The 19250-nt window shown below is 37.1% G+C and overlaps 4 protein-coding genes and 1 pseudogene across 5 annotated transcripts; 2 read left to right on the forward strand and 3 right to left on the reverse strand.

Annotated features, from left to right (window-relative positions):
* On the forward strand, positions 4067–6233 carry LOC104737476 (zerumbone synthase-like). The gene is made up of 4 exons (XM_010457674.2): positions 4067–4482; positions 4575–4658; positions 5330–5648; positions 5729–6233. Exons 1-4 carry the CDS (start codon positions 4469–4471, stop codon positions 6212–6214), a joined length of 903 nt encoding a protein of 300 aa, XP_010455976.1. The 5' UTR covers positions 4067–4468; the 3' UTR covers positions 6215–6233.
* LOC104737475 lies at positions 6204–7179 on the reverse strand. Its single transcript, XM_010457673.2, has 2 exons — positions 6821–7179; positions 6204–6558 (listed from the first exon to the last, which is right to left on the reverse strand). The coding sequence occupies exons 1-2, from the start codon at positions 7079–7081 to the stop codon at positions 6292–6294; spliced, it is 528 nt and encodes a 175-aa protein (XP_010455975.1). The 5' UTR covers positions 7082–7179; the 3' UTR covers positions 6204–6291.
* LOC104738496 lies at positions 13331–13995 on the reverse strand (annotated as a pseudogene).
* LOC104737478 (rRNA-processing protein FYV7-like) lies at positions 15099–16599 on the forward strand. Of its 2 annotated transcripts, XM_010457677.2 has the most exons (3): positions 15099–15385; positions 15565–15888; positions 16221–16599. In XM_010457677.2, the coding sequence occupies exons 1-3, from the start codon at positions 15223–15225 to the stop codon at positions 16298–16300; spliced, it is 567 nt and encodes a 188-aa protein (XP_010455979.1). In that variant the 5' UTR covers positions 15099–15222; the 3' UTR covers positions 16301–16599. The 2 variants fall into 2 exon arrangements, with proteins under 2 accessions (XP_010455979.1, XP_010455980.1); XM_010457678.2 differs by having other exon boundaries at positions 15100–15385; positions 15565–16239.
* Positions 16541–18871, reverse strand: LOC104737477 (GRR1-like protein 1). The gene is made up of 3 exons (XM_010457675.2): positions 18257–18871; positions 17646–18138; positions 16541–17563 (listed from the first exon to the last, which is right to left on the reverse strand). The coding sequence occupies exons 1-3, from the start codon at positions 18709–18711 to the stop codon at positions 16754–16756; spliced, it is 1758 nt and encodes a 585-aa protein (XP_010455977.1). The 5' UTR covers positions 18712–18871; the 3' UTR covers positions 16541–16753.

The raw sequence follows: 19250 nt of genomic DNA on the forward strand, positions 1-19250 counted from the left end.
TTTCTCGCTTTTCAAATATACTACATAAGCCAAGGGAAGGCCGCAACATGAGCCCCATGATTCTTCTGCCCTAAAAAGTGATCCACATTCGCATACACCGAAGTTGTCGGGAAAGAAATTGGACCCACGGGTACGTGTGCTAAAGCCCAAACCTGGCGGGCCGGAGGACAAACAAAAATTGCATGGTTTACTGTTTCCTCATCAGCACCACACCTTGCACACCCTAGATCACAAGCGATACCACGGCGACCCAAATTTACCGAAACCGAAATACATCCAGATAAAACCTGCCACATAAAATGCTGGATTTTTGGTGGGCAACGAACCCGCCAAACACTAGCAAGGAGGGAGGTAATTTCTGGGCCACAACCAGAAGGCGAAAAAGTCCGACGGACATCGATATGTGCCGTGTGATACCCTGACTTAACTGTATACATACCCGTTTTCGTAAAATGCCATCCGAAAGGATCACCCTGCTGATTCCCTCCTAATGATATAGCCCTTATTAATGACACGTCTAGAGGATCAAAATGCTCATTGAGCATATCCATGCCCCAGACACGTGTCAATTATATCATTCAGATGTTGACACATGTCAATTCATTATTAAACTTTTAAAAAATAAAAATGTAAAAATTCTAAACCTAATCTAAAAAGATTTCATATAAAAGTAAATAGATAAAATAAAACCTAATTTTATTTAAAATCTAATTATAAGATAAATTTATATATATATATATACCATAAAATTCAAAATTTTAATATTTTTTACTTACTTTAATTTTTAGTTGCTATATTACAAGAAAATGATTACTTTTAATATAAGATAAAAAAAATGATCGTGAAAAATATATAATTAGTTACTGTTTCCAAAAAAACGTAAATACTCACCTTTACACAAACAAAAAGATTCTTGAAGTAAAAAAATAAAATAAATCGTCTCATATTTTTTTCACCAATCAAATAATTTATTTAAAAGACTGCTATTGTAAAATATATGATAGGAGTATGTAAGATTAACGTATGCACTTTTATAACTATAAAAATGTTAAAGTGAAAAGACATATAACAGGTTATTTAATGTGTTCATAAAAAAAAAATTTGTTGGTAGTAGTTAAGACTAAAGAGTATATTTTAACAGTAAATTATATTTGTGTGTACAAATAAACTTTTAGTTGTAATATAGACAATACATTTGTAAATAGATATACATTAGTGTATTATAGCAAAAAAAAACAACTATTTTCTATAACTAAATGCTTATCTCTTTACTTTTATACATTGTTTTTACTTACGAAAAGAATTAAATATATATTCTTTGTTAAATTAAATTAAATTTTAATATTTTTGAACTCATCTACAACTATTTTCTTTCACTAAAAGTGTATCTATTTTTTTCAACCAAACAATAAAGTAAAAGGAATTTACTCGGTTAGTTTCCCAAGCTAGAGGAAAGGGGTTTACAAAAGAAACTTCAGAGATAAGAGAATGTGAAGCACGGACAAGACAATATGCCTTCAAATTTGTCGCATGCGGGATCCAAGAGATGGAGAATAGTGAAAAAATTCCAGTGAATTAAACTCATCGAGCAAGTTGAAGAAGGATGGCCAATATTCAGGGGAATGCACCATAGTGAGTAACTCAACACGTATCCGCTCCATGGCCCACAACAACGTTTCTAACTCTGAATGCAGGGGGAGGGGCTCAGTCTTAGACACTTGGCCCCCAACAACAAGGTTCGCTCCTCACCAACGCAACACCACCAGCCCAATCATGAATGCTCATTGGTTGCTTTCCAAGAACCATCAATTTGACAACAAGGTGAAGAAACCTGGACATTCGAGGACGGAGATTGAGCCGATATGACCGCCGTAAAAGATAGCGCCTCTTCCCAGGCTAACTTATCGCCCAAAGCCTGAGCAATTATATTATTCGTCTCGATCTCTAACCTTAATTTCTTTTTTATGGTTTTCCAGATTGTCCATAAAAATCATGGTAATTGAAGAAGTTGATCAGGATCACCCTGTTGAGAGACATCCCTCCAGAAAACAAAATCCAAATTTGAGTACACCGACTTATATGGAAAACCATATAATGATCGAGACGAATAATATATGTATTAGTTTTCATAATCATATTAGTTTTTTATATTAAAGTTTTAACTCTAATACATGAAGAAGTGAATTATGGTTTTACGATGAAATAGATAGTTAAATGTCATTACTAAACTGAATGTCTAACGATGAAATTTATTTTAGATTAAAAAAATTTCAAATATTAATATGTATCATTTTTAAAAAATTGATTCAATATTATTCATATTTTTTATGTTTGATTTTATAATTTGAACACATGTATTTTTGTAATGCATATGTTAAAACATAAGATAATACGAAATGTATTATAATTTATAGGAATGAATCTTCACAAATTTGATGGTAATGTCTATATATCTTTATATATGTTTTTATTTTATAACTTTCACTTATTTAAAATTGATTATGAAATAGTTAAAATTAGTACTTATGAGATAACAACATAACAAATATATCTTAAATATGTTGATTCAGTTTTATTGCTAATTATATTTTGTTAATTTTTATTTGTATTTTCAATTCTTACTAAGATATAGACTTGATATGATTTATTAATTGTGTTTGATATAAAATATTCAGTTATATACATTAAGATGAAATGTATAATTAAACTTAAAATATGATTTATTACGATGTTATAGATATTTAAATGGTATCTATGTCCTATAAGAGTTTTTGGATAAAAACACAAACATTAATAAACAATAAATATTATGTCATTTATAAAACTTCAACCAATAAGAAAATATACGGAAAACGATATATCTCTCCAAGAGAATATTATATCAAGCTAGATAGAGCTCAATCTATTATCACGTGTTATATATCTCCGAGAAAATAATTCTCAATCTATATCTCTCAGACTCCATAGTTCAAGATCTATATCTCCTTTGAAACATAGTTTTCACCTAATTACCCACAAACATCGGTTTTGCTCGGTTTACTATTTACTGAACCAATTAAATAAAATAATAAAACAAATATAACCTAATTTAAACCGAATTAAATTAATTAAAACAAATTAAAATAATAAAAAAAGAACATAATGATTTTTTTATGTTGATCAAAGATTGAGCTTTATCTAGCTTGATGTGATACTTTTTGTGGGGAAAAAGATCGTTTTCCCGGAAAATATATTGTATAGTTCAAATAGTCATAAATTGTAACATTAATAAAAATTGTACATAAAAATTTGAGAAAATATTATAAAATAATGCAAAAAGCCTTCAAATTCTTATATTATAGAACTGAGAGAGTATTAAAATGAAATATGAGAAATTCATATTCAATATTAAAATGTTACAAGATAAAATCTAAAAACATGTCTATTACTACTTAATTATACTCAATAATTTTTTAAAAACATGTCTAGTATATATATATTCATATATTATGGCTTCTTTCTTGAAGGAAACGAAACTAAGTTATTCGACACCTCATACATCTTACACAACCTAATAGAAACTTTGTTATCTTTCTACTCTTTTATATGCGATTGGGCGAACTGGCGAAGAATCTTCATGTAAAAAACCATAAAGAATGTCACAATTTATAGAACATGTCAAAGATTTGGCAAACACAATTTAGGTCTTACCAACAAAAAGATACGTACACGTCTTATTACGTACGTGGAACACTCAGTAGGTAACAAATGAAGATAAATCGGTCGCCATATGCAAATTAATGTCTCTGATTAATACTAGTAACATCTGTCTACTGGATAATATATATCATAATGATAAATTATTAGCTTCCTGTCGGCATATGAAGAATGGTATTGGTAGGTACGTTGTATATAAGGTGAATATGCAATAATATTATACACTAATAGACAGCTCATAATAAACACCAACACATGCCACCACAACAAGGCACACGCAGTAGAGGTTTTCAAAAAGTCTTTTGACGTCCCCATAAACATTTTTTATAGGTTGTAAACTAAAATATTTCATTTAATCTAACAATCAGGGTTTATCAGAAAATATATTATGGAAACATCAATCAATTATTATGATGTAACATATTTTACATTTTATATTGAAGAATACATTCAGCCTATTAGGCTATAGCAATATTGTTTTGGGAACAAATCACCACATGCTTAACTTTCTGTGTTCCTTTTTGTCTTCATTATTTTTTTTTCTTTTTTTAAAAGATTAGATTTTACAAAACAAAAAAAAAAGCTTTGCATGCTAGCTAGTAGTAAGCTTCTGGTTCAATCACAGCCCCATTAGATTCTCTCTCTAAAGACCACACCTTTTTGTGTACCCTCATATCTATTTAAGACGCAAACAACATGGAGCTTCAAAGACGATAAATTAGAAGTTAGAAAACGACAAGGACCGATCTTTCTCTCGGAGCAATACACAAGCATGTTTCAGATTGGGTCAAGATCCTTCTCTATGCTTCTTCATTTTCTGCAGATTTAACAATGAACACTCTTTATTCTAACTTTTCTTTTTTATGTATCTGAAATAGGAAAAACGCATTGTTCAAGAATGTGAGCAAGAACTTCCTTAACAAAGGAATCTCCTCATCCGCATCATCTTGTTCAAGTTCAAGGCAAGGCCCATCTTAATCCCACTCTCTTTAATCACTACAAAATTAGTAAATCAAAATCTGAAATTTGTAGTATCTAAACTAATACTTTAATATTAAATACTTTTTGAGAAAGTTGAAAAGAGAAAACAAGTATATGCCCTTTTTAAGTCCTTCTGTTGAAGAAAATATGATATTTTTTTATATAGAAAATATGATATTTAATTCAGCCGAAGTATTAACATTTGAAAAAGTTATTTTTTTCTTCCTTTCTATATAACATGTAGCATTTTGCAAAAACTCCATACAATTGAATATGAATAAAATTTTGTATTTTGTTTTGTTCATTGTAAGTTGGGATAAACGATTTAAACAAATGCCATATTGTGTTTATATTTAGACGTCTATATGTGAATGACATTATATAGAATAATTTGATATAACAAGTTGGTTGCTTTGATTTGTCTTCTTCGACGAATCTTATCTTGAAATTAGAAAAATGCTTTTACTCTTTCCACCACTAAGAAATGTCAAATGTGTTATCAGAAAGAGTAGTAACAGAAAAAATAAAACGTGAGACAAAAAAATTATTTCTTAAGCAACGAATTCTTTTAAGTTCTGTACTTTAAAATTATCAAATATGAGAAGCCTTATCTAATACAAAGGCCTAATCTATAGTCTTTTTTATGTAAAAGGAAGTTAGAAGGCAAAGTAGCCCTCATCACAGGAGGAGCAAGTGGTATTGGCAAAGCAACAGCCAGTAAATTCATCAGCCATGGAGCCAAAGTTATCATTGCCGATATCCAACCGCAGTTCGGGAAAGAAACCGCACAAGAACTTGGTCCAAATGCTGCTTATGTCCAGTGCGATGTGACCAAAGAATCAGACATTGCTAACGCAGTTGATTTCGCTGTCTCGCTCCATACAAAGCTCGACATAATGTACAACAATGCTGGTATCCCCTGCAAAACGCCTCCTAGTATCGTGAATCTTGATCTCAATGTTTTCGACAAGGTAATGATCTATAAGAACATTTGAAAGGATGAGTCTGGGAGCAGTTGTTAGTTTCATCTGATTTTTATAATGTTCTGTAGGTAATCAACACAAATGTCCGTGGAGTCATTGCAGGAATCAAACATGCTGCTCGTGTGATGATCCCGCGTAATACCGGATCAATCATTTGTGCAGGGAGTGTCACAGGGATGATGGGCGGTTTAGCACAACATACTTACAGCGTCTCAAAATCCGCTGTTATCGGGATCGTAAGATCAACAGCTTCAGAACTATGCAAGCACAGGATCCGAGTAAACTGCATATCTCCTTTTGCAATCACAACATCATTCGTGATGGATGAGATGCGACAGATTTACCCCGGTGTTGATGACTCAAGGCTGATCCAAATAGTGCAGAGCACAGGAGTGTTAGGCGGAGAGGTTTGTGAACCAATCGATGTAGCTAATGCAGCGGTTTACCTCGCATCAGATGATTCAAAGTATGTAAATGGGCATAATTTAGTGGTAGATGGAGGATTCACAACTGTAAAGACTTTAGATTTCCCTGCACCTGATCAAGTGAAATAGCAGAACTCAAATTTCATAATATACAAAGACACTGTTCTTGAAACTCTTTAAAGGAACTAAAACTAAACTATACTAGATTAGAGTATGCCGGTTTCTACTCTGTCAACAATCAAATTTATAGCTGCATTTGCGGATGTGAAAGCTCCATGGAAGCTTTCTTTGTATGAAATTGAGGTTAAATCTTGAGCCATCTTCATCAAAATGTCTCCCACGTCAGTTTCTTTCTCTAGCAATGAATTGTAGTAAGACTTTGCAGCTACTTCACTGATCTCCACATTGGTTGGCTCAGGGCAATACTCATCATCCAACCATTTGTGCAAAGTTACTCTCAACCACTCAGATTCCTAATCAAATACATTTCAAGATCAGCCATCCGAACGAATCATTACCATATTATCGAAGCATTGGTAAGGTCCTAAATACTACACAACTTAATGAGAAAACAGAGAAGCTAATATCAGCAATCAAGCAAGCAACTTTTTTAACGAGAAACAGAGAAACCCTAAATCAGCATTCGAGTAAGCAATGTTAGGGGAGGTTTTAAATTGCAAAACACATAAAATTCAATTGCTTGAGATAGACGTTTGATGGAAGTGTGAAAAGCACCTCAATGGCCCTAGAAGGGAGCAACCACTCGTCTGGAATCGTGAGGGCTTGTACGAATGATTCTGGGTCTTCTTCACCTTCATGGCTCGACGACGAAGATTGGGACTTTTGGAGTTTCAAAGACGGAAATTTCGGCGCATATGTTACCGGAAAGCTAACGGACCTTCTCTGAGCTGCCGCCGGGAAATCAAGGTGTTTGGGATGTGAATAATCGGCGACTACGACGTTTCCAGTCACGTAAGAGCAAACCCATGAGCTCATTCTTCGTTTCACAGTCTGATCACTTCACACTTTGCTGATTATCTCAAAAAGGCTCTCAATTTGGTGTGGCTGCGATTGAATTGAGCCGAGGAAGATAAGATGACGTCATTGTTTACATTGAAACGTTACATGTGACGTGGCTCTCTTTATACGACGACGTTTAACTGTTAAAAATTGAAGAAAAAAAACCAATATAAAATGAGGTTGTATAGCACACACATTAACTGATAAATTGTGTGTTACTCTATGTGTTGGATCAAACTCTTAGCAAGAAACCTACCTTTGAGCTTCATGAACTCAAATGGATTCGAGATATGTTTATTTTGAGTGTCTTCCTTATTAATCTTCCTTATTATTGATTCCAGATTTCCAGGTATGAAAATGAACTTAAAAGTAAACATACGAGGAGTAAAGACTAATAGTGATGCATCAGTTAATCAAAGGGGATCTAGGGTTTATGGCGATTCCACGGCGATTTTCAGATCTAGGCCACTAATTCCCTTCCCTTCAGTCAGCGCGTACTTCTCTGCTTACCGCTGCTTCCATTAGGCTTTTGTAGCTTCATTCAGAAGGAACTCATTCTCTCAAGCTTCTTCAGTCCCATCCTAAAGAGCACTGCGAATGAATCGACCCAGGAAGAAGAGAGAGCTTTCTCTCCTAGAGGAGATGAAGGAACTAGATCTTCTGGGGGAAGGGGATACCGTGGATATCCCCGAATTGGAAAACGAAGACTTGCTAGAGGAAAACTCGAAGAGTGTGATTGTTCGATGCCTTAACCCCTCAGTTCATAAGGTGGGTGGACTGGTGAAGGCGCTCCCCTCGATCTGGGGACTGGAAGACAGAGTCAAGGGTAGAGGAATAACATCGGATAAAGTCCAGTTTATCTTTGAAAGCGAAGGAGACCTCTACCATGTGCTGTCTAAAGGCCCTTGGTTTGTCAACGGTTGGATTGTTACTCTGGAACAATGGAAACCGAATCCAGGACCTGATTTCCTGAAGAAAATACTCTTCTGGATTCGTATTAAGGGACTTCCAATCCATCTATTGAAGAAACAAGCAGTGGAATCCATAGTAGAGCCATTTGGGAAAGTCGATGCTGTTGAGTTACACGCTAAAAATTCTCCTTCTCTGGAGTACGTCAGAGCTCGAGCCTGGATTAATGCGGAAGAACCTCTTCATTTCCTCAAACAAGCAAAATTCTCATCAGGGGAAACCTACAAATTGGAATTTGAATACGAGAAACTTCTTAAGGTTTGTTTCCTATGCAAACGGCTCACGCACGACAAATCTCAATGTCCGTTTCAAGTTAAGGAGCAAACTTTACGAGGAGGTGGGCGTCAGATTAGCAAAACAAATAACCTAAAATCAAAAGGGAAAGGGAAGGAAACCCGAACCTCGGAGTCAAAACCGGAAACTGTCCCCACAGGGAGTTCTTCTCGCCGCAGATCGGTTGAAGTGGATCATAGCTCGGGACCCTCCCAAAAATCAGTCAAAGAACGACATCAATGGTCTGAACAGGGAGTCAACCGTAAAGGATCAAGACCAACTATGGAATGGAGACCGAAAGGAGTAATCCGGGAAGATGATATGATGTGTGAAGAACCAATCTCATCAGAGGACCCCCAAATCACTCAAAGCAAAAGAAGACGCTCAAGCTTCAGTGATGAACGGTCAAGGAAGTAAGCAAGAACTGCTTCATGAGAAAAGTCCCTCTCCTCGCCTTCAGTCTTTGAGAGACTTGGTCTCAGTGGAGAAAAACATTCTAGTGGAGCCAGAAAGAATCCTCGTGGAGAAGGAGAAACTCTCTCCATCTGACTTTGAAAGACTAGGCTCTCAAGCTTCGTCTTCTAGTCCAAACCTGAATGACACTCCTGTCATGTCAGATCATTCTGCTCATGTAGCAGCTCAGTTTTCGAACGATTCTGCTTCCTCAGTAGCAGCTAACTGTTCCCATTCTTCTGGCGCAAGGTCTGAGAGTGGTAACGACAAAACTTTGAAAGAAGGGTTGATGATTAATTCAAACCCTTCGAAACAAACATGAGGATCTTGAGCTGGAACTGTCAAGGGGTGGGGAATACTCCGACAGTTCGACGCCTAAGGGAAATATGTGGTCGGTACTTCCCTAAGGTAACATTCCTTTGTGAGACCAAGAATAAACGTTCATATTTGGAAAATGTTGTTGGCCATTTAAGATACTTTGATTTGCATACTGTGGAACATGTTGGCTTGAGTGGAGGATTGGCCTTAATGTGGAAGGACTCAGTAAGGGTTAAAATTCTCCAGTCAGATAAAAGCATGATTGATACTCTTGTCTCTTGGCAGGACAAAGAATTCTTTCTCACATGCATTTATGGCGACTTAGTCCAAGGAGAAAGAGGCCATCTATGGGAAAGATTGACTAGAGTCGGCTTAAATAGAAACGCTCCTTGGATGTTAACTGGAGATTTCAACGAGCTTCTGGATCTTTCAGAAAAGATAGGTGGGCCGAACCGGAAGGACTCTTCCTGCAATGAGTTTCGCCAAATGCTTAATTCTTGTGGATTGTGGGAAGTGAAGCACAGTGGCTACCAATTCTCCTGGTTCGGGAATCGCAATGATGAGCTGGTCCAGTGTCATCTTGATAGAACCGTCGCAAATCAAGAATGGTTAGAAATGTTTCCCCAAGCCCAAGCAACCTATCTGCAAAAGATATGCTCTGATCATAGCCCACTGGTCAACAGCTTCATGGGAGATAATTGGAAAAGATGGGCAAGCTTCAAATATGATCATAGATAGATTATGATGGATGGTTTTAAAGAGCTAATGGGAAGTTTTTGGGACAAGAGTAATTTTGGAAACGGAGAACGAATGATGGAGAAGATTGCTAAATGTCGTAAAGAGATCTCCAAATGGAAGAGAGCAGCTAAGCCTAACTTTGCATTAAGACTCCAGCATTTGCAAGACCAAATCGACGCAGCTACCAGGCAGGTTCCCTTTGATAGTCAAGCAATGGGAAGACTCAAACAAGAACTGAATCAGGAGTACATTCAAGAAGAGACCTACTGGAAAGAGAAAAGTAGAGTTACTTGGATGAATAGTGGGGATAGAAATACGAAATTCTTCCATGCAGCAACAAAGAACAGAAGGGCCCAAAACCGAATCCAAAAGCTGCTTGATGAGGATGGAAAGGAATGGTGCTCTGACGTTGAGATTGGAAAAAATGCAGAGGCGAATTTTAAAAAGCTTTTTGGCTATAAAGATATCGGGTATCAGATTTCTGACCTTAATCTCTTGGACCCTCTTGTTACGATGAGCATGAACAATTCTCTTCTTAAGCCAATTATAAAAGAGGAAGTCAAGAGAGCTACTTTTAGCATTAACCCTCACAAAAGTCCAGGTCCGGATGGAATGAATGGCTTCTTATACCAACAGTTCTGGGACAAGCTGGGAGATCAGATTACTGACATGGTGAAGGATTACTTCAAAACTGGCATTATGGAGGAAGGTATGAACACTACAAACATCTGCCTTATTCCCAAGAAAATAAATGCGATGAAGATGGTGGATTTCATGCCAATCAGCCTCTGCAATGTCATATATAAGATTATTGGGAAAGTTCTGGCGAATCGTTTGAAGAGTATCCTTCCCAATGTAATCTTTGAATCCCAAGCCGCTTTCGTTGAGGAAAGACTCATCAGTGACAACATTCTGATAGCCCATGAACTCGCTCACGCTCTAAGCTCAAGTAATAAATACTCTGAAGAATTCATAGCCATAAAAACTGACATCTCCAAGGCGTTCGACAGAGTTGAATGGTCCTTTCTAGAGAATGCAATTAGAGTTCTAAGATTTGCAGAGGAGTGGATCGCTCTCATGATGGGCTGTGTCAAGTCAGTGAGGCATCAAGTCCTAATTAATGGTGATCCAAATGGTGCAATCAGTCCAACAAGAGGATTAAGACAAGGTGACCCATTATCCCCGTATCTCTTTGTCATTTGCACAGAGATTTTAGTCAGAATGATGCAGATAGTAGAGCAAAGAGGTCACATTACGGGTCTCAAAGTGGCCAGAGGTGCCCCTCCCATTTCTCATCTCCTCTTTGCTGATGATAGTATGTTCTACTATCAACACAAAGATGAATAAATCGAGAAAATCATTCGGATAATTGAAGAGTATAGTCTTGTATCTGGGCAGAGAGTGAATTATCAAAAATCAAGTATCAACTTTGGCAAAAATATCCCAGATACAAGGAGATTGGAGGTAAAAGAGAAGCTAGGAATTGAGCAGGAAAGTGGAGAGGGAAACTATCTTGGTCTTCCTGAATCCTTTGTTGGATCAAAGATCACCACTTTGAGCTATCTAAAAGAGCGGTTAGACCAAAAGGTCTCAGGTTGGCCAAACCACTTCCTTTCGGCTGGAGGCAAAGAAGTATTACTAAAAGCAGTGGCCATGTCCCTTCCAGCCTATACTATGAACTGCTTCAAGCTGCCAAAAGCGACATGTCAACAAATCACTTCAATAATGGCAGAATTTTGGTGGAAAATTTCAAAAGAGGGCAGGGGAATGCATTGGAAGGCGTGGGAGCATCTTTGTAATCCGAAAGATGTAGGCGGCTTAGGATTCAAGGATTTGGAGCTCTTTAATATTTCTCTCCTAGGAAAGCAGTTGTGGCGAATGCTCACCAAACCGAACTGCCTTATGGCAAGGATCTTCAAGAGCAAATATTACAATAAATCAGACCCGCTACACGCCCCTTTAGGATCTCGACCATCCTTTGCTTGGAGAAGTATTCATGAAGCGCAAGATTTGGTTAAACAAGGGGCAATAGCTGTGATTGGTAATGGAACAACGATAAACATATGGCAGCATCAATGGATTGATCTCAAACCTGCTAATCCCATAACCAAGACTAACTGGGTCCCTCAGAGTAATCACCAGGTTGCTTCCTCCATTCTTATGGTCCGAGACTTATTGGATGTTAGTGGCCGAGAATGGCGGCAAGATCTTCTCACTGGGTTACTGGGTTTTAAATAAGATCTTAAACTTCAAAGGAGTTCATCAGGAAGTTATTGGACCAACCCTTGATCCCCTGTACCAGCAAATTTGGAAGCTTGATGCTCCTCCAAAGATCTATCACTTTCTATGGAGGTGTTTAAGCAAGTATCTTTCAGTTGCTGGGAATATGCATTACCGTCATCTTGCAAAAGACAAGGCCTGTAGTAGATGCCCTCAATCTGCAGAAACGGTAAACCATCTTCTTTTTGCCTGTACGTTTGCCAGGCTGACTTGGGCTCTTTCACCTTTTCCTGCCCCTATAGGGGGTGAATGGTCAGATTCATTCTATGCGAATCTTTTCTATATCCTAAATTATCGCCAAGCCCATCCCCAGCTCGAAATGAACACAAACATCATTCCCTGGATCTTATGGAGGCTTTGGAAGAATAGGAATGACTGGCTTTTTAATGGAAAGGAATTCCCAGCAATGACAGTGGTCAAAAAGGCAATAGACGATGAAGCTGAATGGAACACATAAGGATTTTACTCCAAGGCTTTGAAGAGGTGAAACTCATGTTTGTTGCAAGAGAGGACAATAGAGTGGTAGATAGAATTGCAAGGGAATCTCTATCGAATGTGAACTATGATCCCAAGCTTTATTCTATTATGCCTGTTTGGATTAATAGCTATGTGAATCAAGAACTTGTGTAAAATCTTTGGTTAATGAAGAGTTGTTGTTGAGCCAAAAAAAAAAAAAAATAGTGATGCATCAAGACTAGAGTCAAAACAAAGTGATGCATCAAGACTGAAAAATAAAGGACATATTATTAATCTCCCAAATATGAGAAGATGATCTCTTAAGATTATAAAATTGTTTGACTAGATATAACTTCCTTATATGTGAGATTATGCATGATGAGATTTGCTCCATTCTAGTAATATGTCAAATACAGTGTTTCAAAAACTTTGAATCAAGAAACCAGTTGTAGTTTGCTAAGTTTCTGCGAACCTCGTTAGATCAGGCTAGGATCATAGAAGGTGTACACATTCATCAATTAAAATTTCAGTTGCTAGATTGCTAATTTGCTGTGAATGCTAAATGCCTAAATCCTTGAATTTTGAGAAACGTACATGGTTTATTCATGTGTGACTCCAAAGAGTTGAGATATATAATACGAAATCTCTTGTTCATTTTATTTGATAATCAAAAATATGTAATATAAAGGCCTTATATATGAGCCTTGTTCATACACAAAACAAAAGGCACCCCAAAACCTACGATAGAATCATAGAATGCAAAGAAAATGGTAAACAAAAGCGCATAAGAAGAGAACAAAATATTTCCCAATTTCAACGGAAGCAAAAGGAACCTTAACTAAATCTGCAAACAGCCAAGCCACTTCTCTCTTCTCTTTGTAGACTCTGTTTTCTTCTCTCGGTCTCATTAACTCTTCCTTCATCTCATTCATCGTCTCACCACCATCGGAAAATACAACAATTTGGTCTTCTTCACCATCATCCACTTCAGACTCTGTTTCTTTACTCGGATTCAGAGAAGAGGTTTTGATCAAGAGATCATGCTTCTGCGCCAAGGAGCGGTGCGAACGGTACAAATCTTCGATCATGGCAACGAGTTCTGGCTTTTTCTCGTGATAAATCTTAGCTCGTTTCACAAAGGAATCGGCTTCATCATCATCAACCTCATCAATCACTCTCATTACCTCCTTCGTCTTTGCATCAAGCTCTGTCACATGTTAATTACCAACAACAAAGTTCATAACTAACAATATATGTATAGTTAGTTAGTTACGTATAAAGCAAACCAAAATGAGAGAAGTGACTTGGTTACCAGAGAGAGTAGAGTTAAGCCAAGGAGATGAATTTGATGTCGATGTGTTGTGATTTCCACCAATCCACCACCATTTTGATGTCTCATCCATCGTCTTCACTCGTACTTTGAGATTTGTGACAACTCTTAGTGTTAGTAGAGATTTATATGGTGTTGTATCACTCTTTTTCTTTTGTGTAGATCTTTGTCACCTATCTGTCTTTTGTGGTTTAAAAGTGGTGTTTTCAAGTTGTAGAACAATGTAATAGGATCACTTTTTTTTTTTTTTTAAGGATTTTTGTTTAGCAAATTGCATACAAATGAGAGGGCATGATTTATTTATTTGAATACAAAATCATAAAAAAAATTTATAAGAAATTTAGGTATATATCCTTAATATAATCTTAGTCGTTGATGCTTGGACGGCGTAAAAGTTTTTGTGATTATGAAATTAGGGTTTTGGTAGTAGAATCTGACCGGTGATACCGTAGCATCATACAAACTTTTATATATCATTATGAAACTAATGTTACATTACACAAACTCATATAAAATTTACATATATACTCCAAATACTATTTGAACCGGTAATGTTGTGGCAGCTTAAACCTTTTATCACTTTAAAATAAGAAATTCACATACAGTTCCATTTAGAATTTGTGTTTATATTCTTATGATAATCTGAACCGTTGATGTCGCGGTATCAATGTAATTTTTTTCTCTTTTCATTTCAAAATTGGATTTCGTTTCACTGTATATGAAAAATATATTTTTGTATACAAGTTTTATAAATGGAACAAAATCATCCAATGTTTCTTCTGATTTCTAACCATTTTACGTAAAAATCTGTATTCGTTAGAACTTTGAATTGGTAACAAGAAGTTTATACAAGGTATTCTTCGAAATTTCATGCATTAACCTATTCGTTTTTTCGTTATTCAAAGCAGTACTCACTTGCATTAATTACTAGATTACAAAAATATTACAACGATAACAATAGTACAATACAATTATTGATTCGTTAGTTTTTGTTCAATATTCTCTTGGTTTTATAAATCAGTTGGCAGAAAAGGTTTGATTTCAAATTAGTTTCTTTAAAAATGTTTGATGTCGTCTAGTAGTGTGGTGCTTTTCGTAATTATAAGTATCTAGAGTGGTTTTCTGCCAAAAAGATAAAACTATAAGGGTATAGTTGCAATTTTAATAAAGTGTGCAACTCCCAGTTCTCAGACTTTGAGAGTCGCCGCCAATTACAATTAGGGTTTCGTACGTTCTTCCCCCTTTCTGGCAACTCGATCAAAATCGGCGAGTTTCGTAGATTGAATAATCTAGGCGAACAATGAAGAAATTTCACCAAAGAGATGAACATGAGACTGATCGCACCAAGTCGGCGGAGACGAAGAGGATGAAGAACATGAAGAGATTGGGAGGCGGTGGTCTTTCTCTCCAAACCTTTGCTAACATGAAATCGAATAAAAATGGCTATAACCCTTCTTTGATCAGTAAGTGATTCCTTCTCTTCTACCCAATTCGAAAAATCTTTCCTTTTTTTAATTGTAACTTGGATTAGGATGCTACAAAGCGTTGTGAGAATCAGACTAGGCTATAGAACTAAGATTGAATGAGTTTACTTTTGCTCTGTTCTTTAACTCTGCCCTCTTGTGTATTCTTCTTTTCTTAGAAAAGCAAAAAGAGTTCTATAAGAATGCAAAGTATGTGAGCAAGTTTAGGAAGTCGATGAAGCAGCAGAATTATCATGATAAGAATGAGATTGGAGAGAGTAGTAAGGTAGATGATAATGATGGTTGTGTTGATGATGATAAGCAGAAGGTTAAATCTAATAAGAGAATCGGTTTAGAGGATGTATACAAACAGACGAAAGAAGAGATGGAAAAAGCAAGGATGGAGAGAGAGGCCATTTTTCAGGCGAAGAAGGAAGCTAAAGAAGAGGCTGAATCCAGGAGGAAAGTTGCAAAGGGGAAAATGATGAGAAAGACTCGACATGGTCAGCCTGTAATGAAATACAGAATAGAGCATCTTCTTGATTCCATCAAGAAATCTGCTGGAATCGATTGAAGCGTATGACTAGGTAGTATAGGTAGCTGCAGTGCAGATGAACAACCTTCCACTTATTTGCAGTTGCTGGTGTTGTGGAAGCTCGAAGCACAAGCCTTGTTTTCATTTCAGATACTGACCTTATATTACTACTGGTGTTTGTTACTTAAAGAGATGCTTTGAGGCAACATTTGTAGTTTTTTTTTGGCTAGATCTTACTGTTTTAGCTCATGAATTTTGCTGTTTATTTACAATCTTTAATGATGAGAAAGACTCGACATGGTCAGCCTGTAATGAAATACAGAATAGAGCATCTTCTTGATTCCATCAAGAAATCTGCTGGAATTGATGGAAGCTCATGACTGGTGTAGGTAGATACAGTGCAGATGAACAACCTTCTAGTTCTTTGCAGGAATCTCTCAAAAACGTCTGGTGTGGAGAAGTTGCTGGTGTTGTGGAGGCCCAAAGCAGAAACCTTGTTTTCATCTCAGATACTGACCTGATATTAATACTGGTGTTTGTCACTTAGAGAGATGCTTTGAGGCAACATTGGTAGTTTTTTTTGGCTAGGTCTTACTGTTTAGCTCATGAATTATATTAAATCTTATAAAGTGAGAACTTTTATTCCAAACTTTAGTACAAACACAAGGTTTTGTTTTAACAGAGTACAAGCTACGAAATGCTTCTATAACTGATATTCTAACATCTTAGTGAAAACAAGATAAAAGAGAACAAATGGGAGGTGAATCTCCCATAACAATGTCGGCAAAAGCTCAAGATGAAAAGGACAAAAAAAGATGACTGAAGCAGCAAGTTTACTTTATGGCTAATTTTGAAACTCCAATCTCGGGATTCTTGTGTAGCGTCCACACAAATTCAGGCGTATCCATTCTCGGTCCGGCGACTGTTCTATATATGTATATCCTTTCAACTGGAGAGCTCTCAGGTCTTGTCTTTGGAGGATGTTCATCAATGACTTCGACATTGAGCCTTGGCATTTTCTGACTCAGAAGCTTGCAAGCACCAAAACTCACAAAGCACGACGACATCCAAAGGGATCGCATGGTTTCTAGTTTGGCAGCGTTCTCCAGTAGTGCAGTGTCTCCAAAAGGGCAATCTCTTATCTCAAGCTTCTTTAAACTCTGACAGCCTGACAACAAGTGATGGAGCATCAGATCACTGTCCCCAGCGAATGCTATTGATAGCATCCTAACCTTCTTGGCATGTTTCCCAATGTATTTAAAGGCCTTGTCAGAGAGGAGACCAGAGACTGAGAGCCGTCGAAGATCCTTGCATCCCTCAGCTATGGCTTTGAATCCTTTATCAAGTGGCTCATTTGTTTTGTAATCAGGAGCGAATGGCTCTATCACGCAGAGACGGAAGCACTTGAGATTCGGACGTTTTCTTGCTATAGTAATCAAAGCTGCATTTGTGAACTGGACACAGAAGTAGAGAACAGACTCAAGCTTTCGACAGCCTTTAGACACATAGACCAGGCCTTGTTCCGTCACAGGTATGTTGGTTGCATCAAGATCTGGCTCAGATGGAAACACCCTCAATTCTCGCAGTTCCTTACAATAGGAGGCAACAGCTTCAAGACCTTTGTCCTCAATCAAGTCCATCACCTGCAAAAGATGTCTCATTAGTAAAGAACCCACATATATAAATGGGATACTCAAAAGAGTCTTGAAAAATGCAAATACTTACCCATAGCTTCTGCAGTTTCGAGCATCGCCTAAGAAGCTCAACAAGATCAGGCATTCGGACAGTAGCATAGCTCAAGTTCAACGAGGTAAGCCCAGGACAAACAGAATAAAGAGCTGGAAGATATTCAGGGAGAACATCCCAAAGACCAGATAAACTCTGAAGTTGCTTACAGTTTGAAAAAGCTTTTGATAACTTTGTAAACGCTTCTGGTTTCAGTTCAGCCGCGAAAGAACCTGTCCCGAGCTCAGTCAGCTGTGGAGCACGACGAAGTATGCTAACGAGACCATCAAGAGTCACCGCTGGATTCAACTTCAGAGACTTCAGGTTTGGAGATCTGCTCACGAGACGCTCTAAGTCTGAGATTTTAACCTCAGAGTCTAAACAAGAGAAGTCAAGAGAGACCAGAGATGTTGAAGTCTCTGGGAAATAACTAAGCCAGTCTCCTCCCAGATCTTCAACGATGCACTCTCGTAGTTCCAACACTCTCAAGTTTCTGTTTTGTAAATCACAAAACAACAAAAAAGAAAAAACCAAAGTTATTATGAGGTGTAACTTACAAAAACAGAGTATTTTTTTTTTCTTTGTTAGAACTTAGAAGTTAGAAACAGAACCTGCAAGTTGATGCAATAGCAGCGATACCATCAGTGGAGAAACCTTCACAAGAAGTCAACACAAGGACTTTGAAATCCTTAAACGAAGCAGCGATCCTTTCTAAGCACTCATCAGTCACCACCATCCTCTTCAATCTTATCTCTTCAAGGGACGGGCTTTTAGCCGCCATGGCTTCAATCCATGGGCAAGCATAACCACCCCAACCATCAGGAACCAAATTATAGTCGGCGAAGTGTGGCTTCCCTTTCAAAGTCAGAGATCTCATCTCCGGGAACCGTCGTGCAACAGCAGCAGGGGTCACCGCGTAACAGTTTCCGACAAAGACCCGTTTCCTAGTTTTACGCTCTGTTTCGAACCATGACTTGCAGACCAGAGAAACTGAGTTCCGGTCCTCGTTGGAATCAATGAAGGAGAGGATATGTTTTAAAACCTTAGATGGTAATCGGAGAGCCATGAGAAGAGAGAGAGAGAAGGGAAGAAAAGGTTTGAGATTTGGTTCAGTATGAGTGATCTAAGTCGAAAGAATGAAGCTTTTGATATATATAAACCGTGCGCAAGTGGAAGACAAGAGTATGAAAAGACAACGGAATCGAAGGAGACAATGTCCATGTGAGACCATTAATAAAGTTGAGCTTGCACCCATGTGAGCCTACTGTTGTAGCTCACTAATATAAATTAGTTGCCCTTAATCATAATTAGATTAAAGATCATCCACATGTAGTCTGTGTGATATTATAATTCATGGATCTAATCATTTATGGAATACACAGTTCACACATGATGTCAGATTGGTTAACTATTATTTTACTTACGCCTAGTCTTAAAAGTAAACCTCTTTTTTAACTTAGATGCTCTTACTAGTATAAAACCATACTCAAATTTTACAATTGAACCACCATCTTATAAAGTATCAAACTTTTTGGACTTGAAATACATTTTTATTACCTCAGTCTAAAAATTTGTACTAATCCATAACTGTAGATAAGGCATGAG

This window comes from Camelina sativa, chromosome 13, assembly GCF_000633955.1.
Source record: "Camelina sativa cultivar DH55 chromosome 13, Cs, whole genome shotgun sequence".
Classification (NCBI taxonomy): Eukaryota; Viridiplantae; Streptophyta; class Magnoliopsida; order Brassicales; family Brassicaceae; genus Camelina; species Camelina sativa.

Bases quoted from the DNA above. Each gene is read 5' to 3' on its own strand.
- LOC104737476 (XM_010457674.2), top strand. The intron at 4,659-5,329 runs GCAAGGCCCATC...TTTATGTAAAAG, and splicing joins TCATCTTGTTCAAGTTCAAG to GAAGTTAGAAGGCAAAGTAG. The intron at 5,649-5,728 runs GTAATGATCTAT...AATGTTCTGTAG, and splicing joins ATCTCAATGTTTTCGACAAG to GTAATCAACACAAATGTCCG.
- LOC104737475 (XM_010457673.2), bottom strand. From the start codon at position 7,081: ATGAGCTCATGGGTTTGCTCTTACGTGACTGGAAACGTCGTAGTCGCC. The intron at 6,559-6,820 runs GTGCTTTTCACA...GTATTTGATTAG, and splicing joins TCCCTTCTAGGGCCATTGAG to GAATCTGAGTGGTTGAGAGT.
- LOC104737478 (XM_010457677.2), top strand. From the start codon at position 15,223: ATGAAGAAATTTCACCAAAGAGATGAACATGAGACTGATCGCACCAAG. The intron at 15,386-15,564 runs GTAAGTGATTCC...TTCTTTTCTTAG, and splicing joins CTATAACCCTTCTTTGATCA to AAAAGCAAAAAGAGTTCTAT. The intron at 15,889-16,220 runs GTCAGCCTGTAA...AGACTCGACATG, and splicing joins GATGAGAAAGACTCGACATG to GTCAGCCTGTAATGAAATAC.
- LOC104737477 (XM_010457675.2), bottom strand. From the start codon at position 18,711: ATGGCTCTCCGATTACCATCTAAGGTTTTAAAACATATCCTCTCCTTC. The intron at 18,139-18,256 runs GTTCTGTTTCTA...TTTACAAAACAG, and splicing joins GCTATTGCATCAACTTGCAG to AAACTTGAGAGTGTTGGAAC. The intron at 17,564-17,645 runs GTAAGTATTTGC...CATCTTTTGCAG, and splicing joins CGAAACTGCAGAAGCTATGG to GTGATGGACTTGATTGAGGA.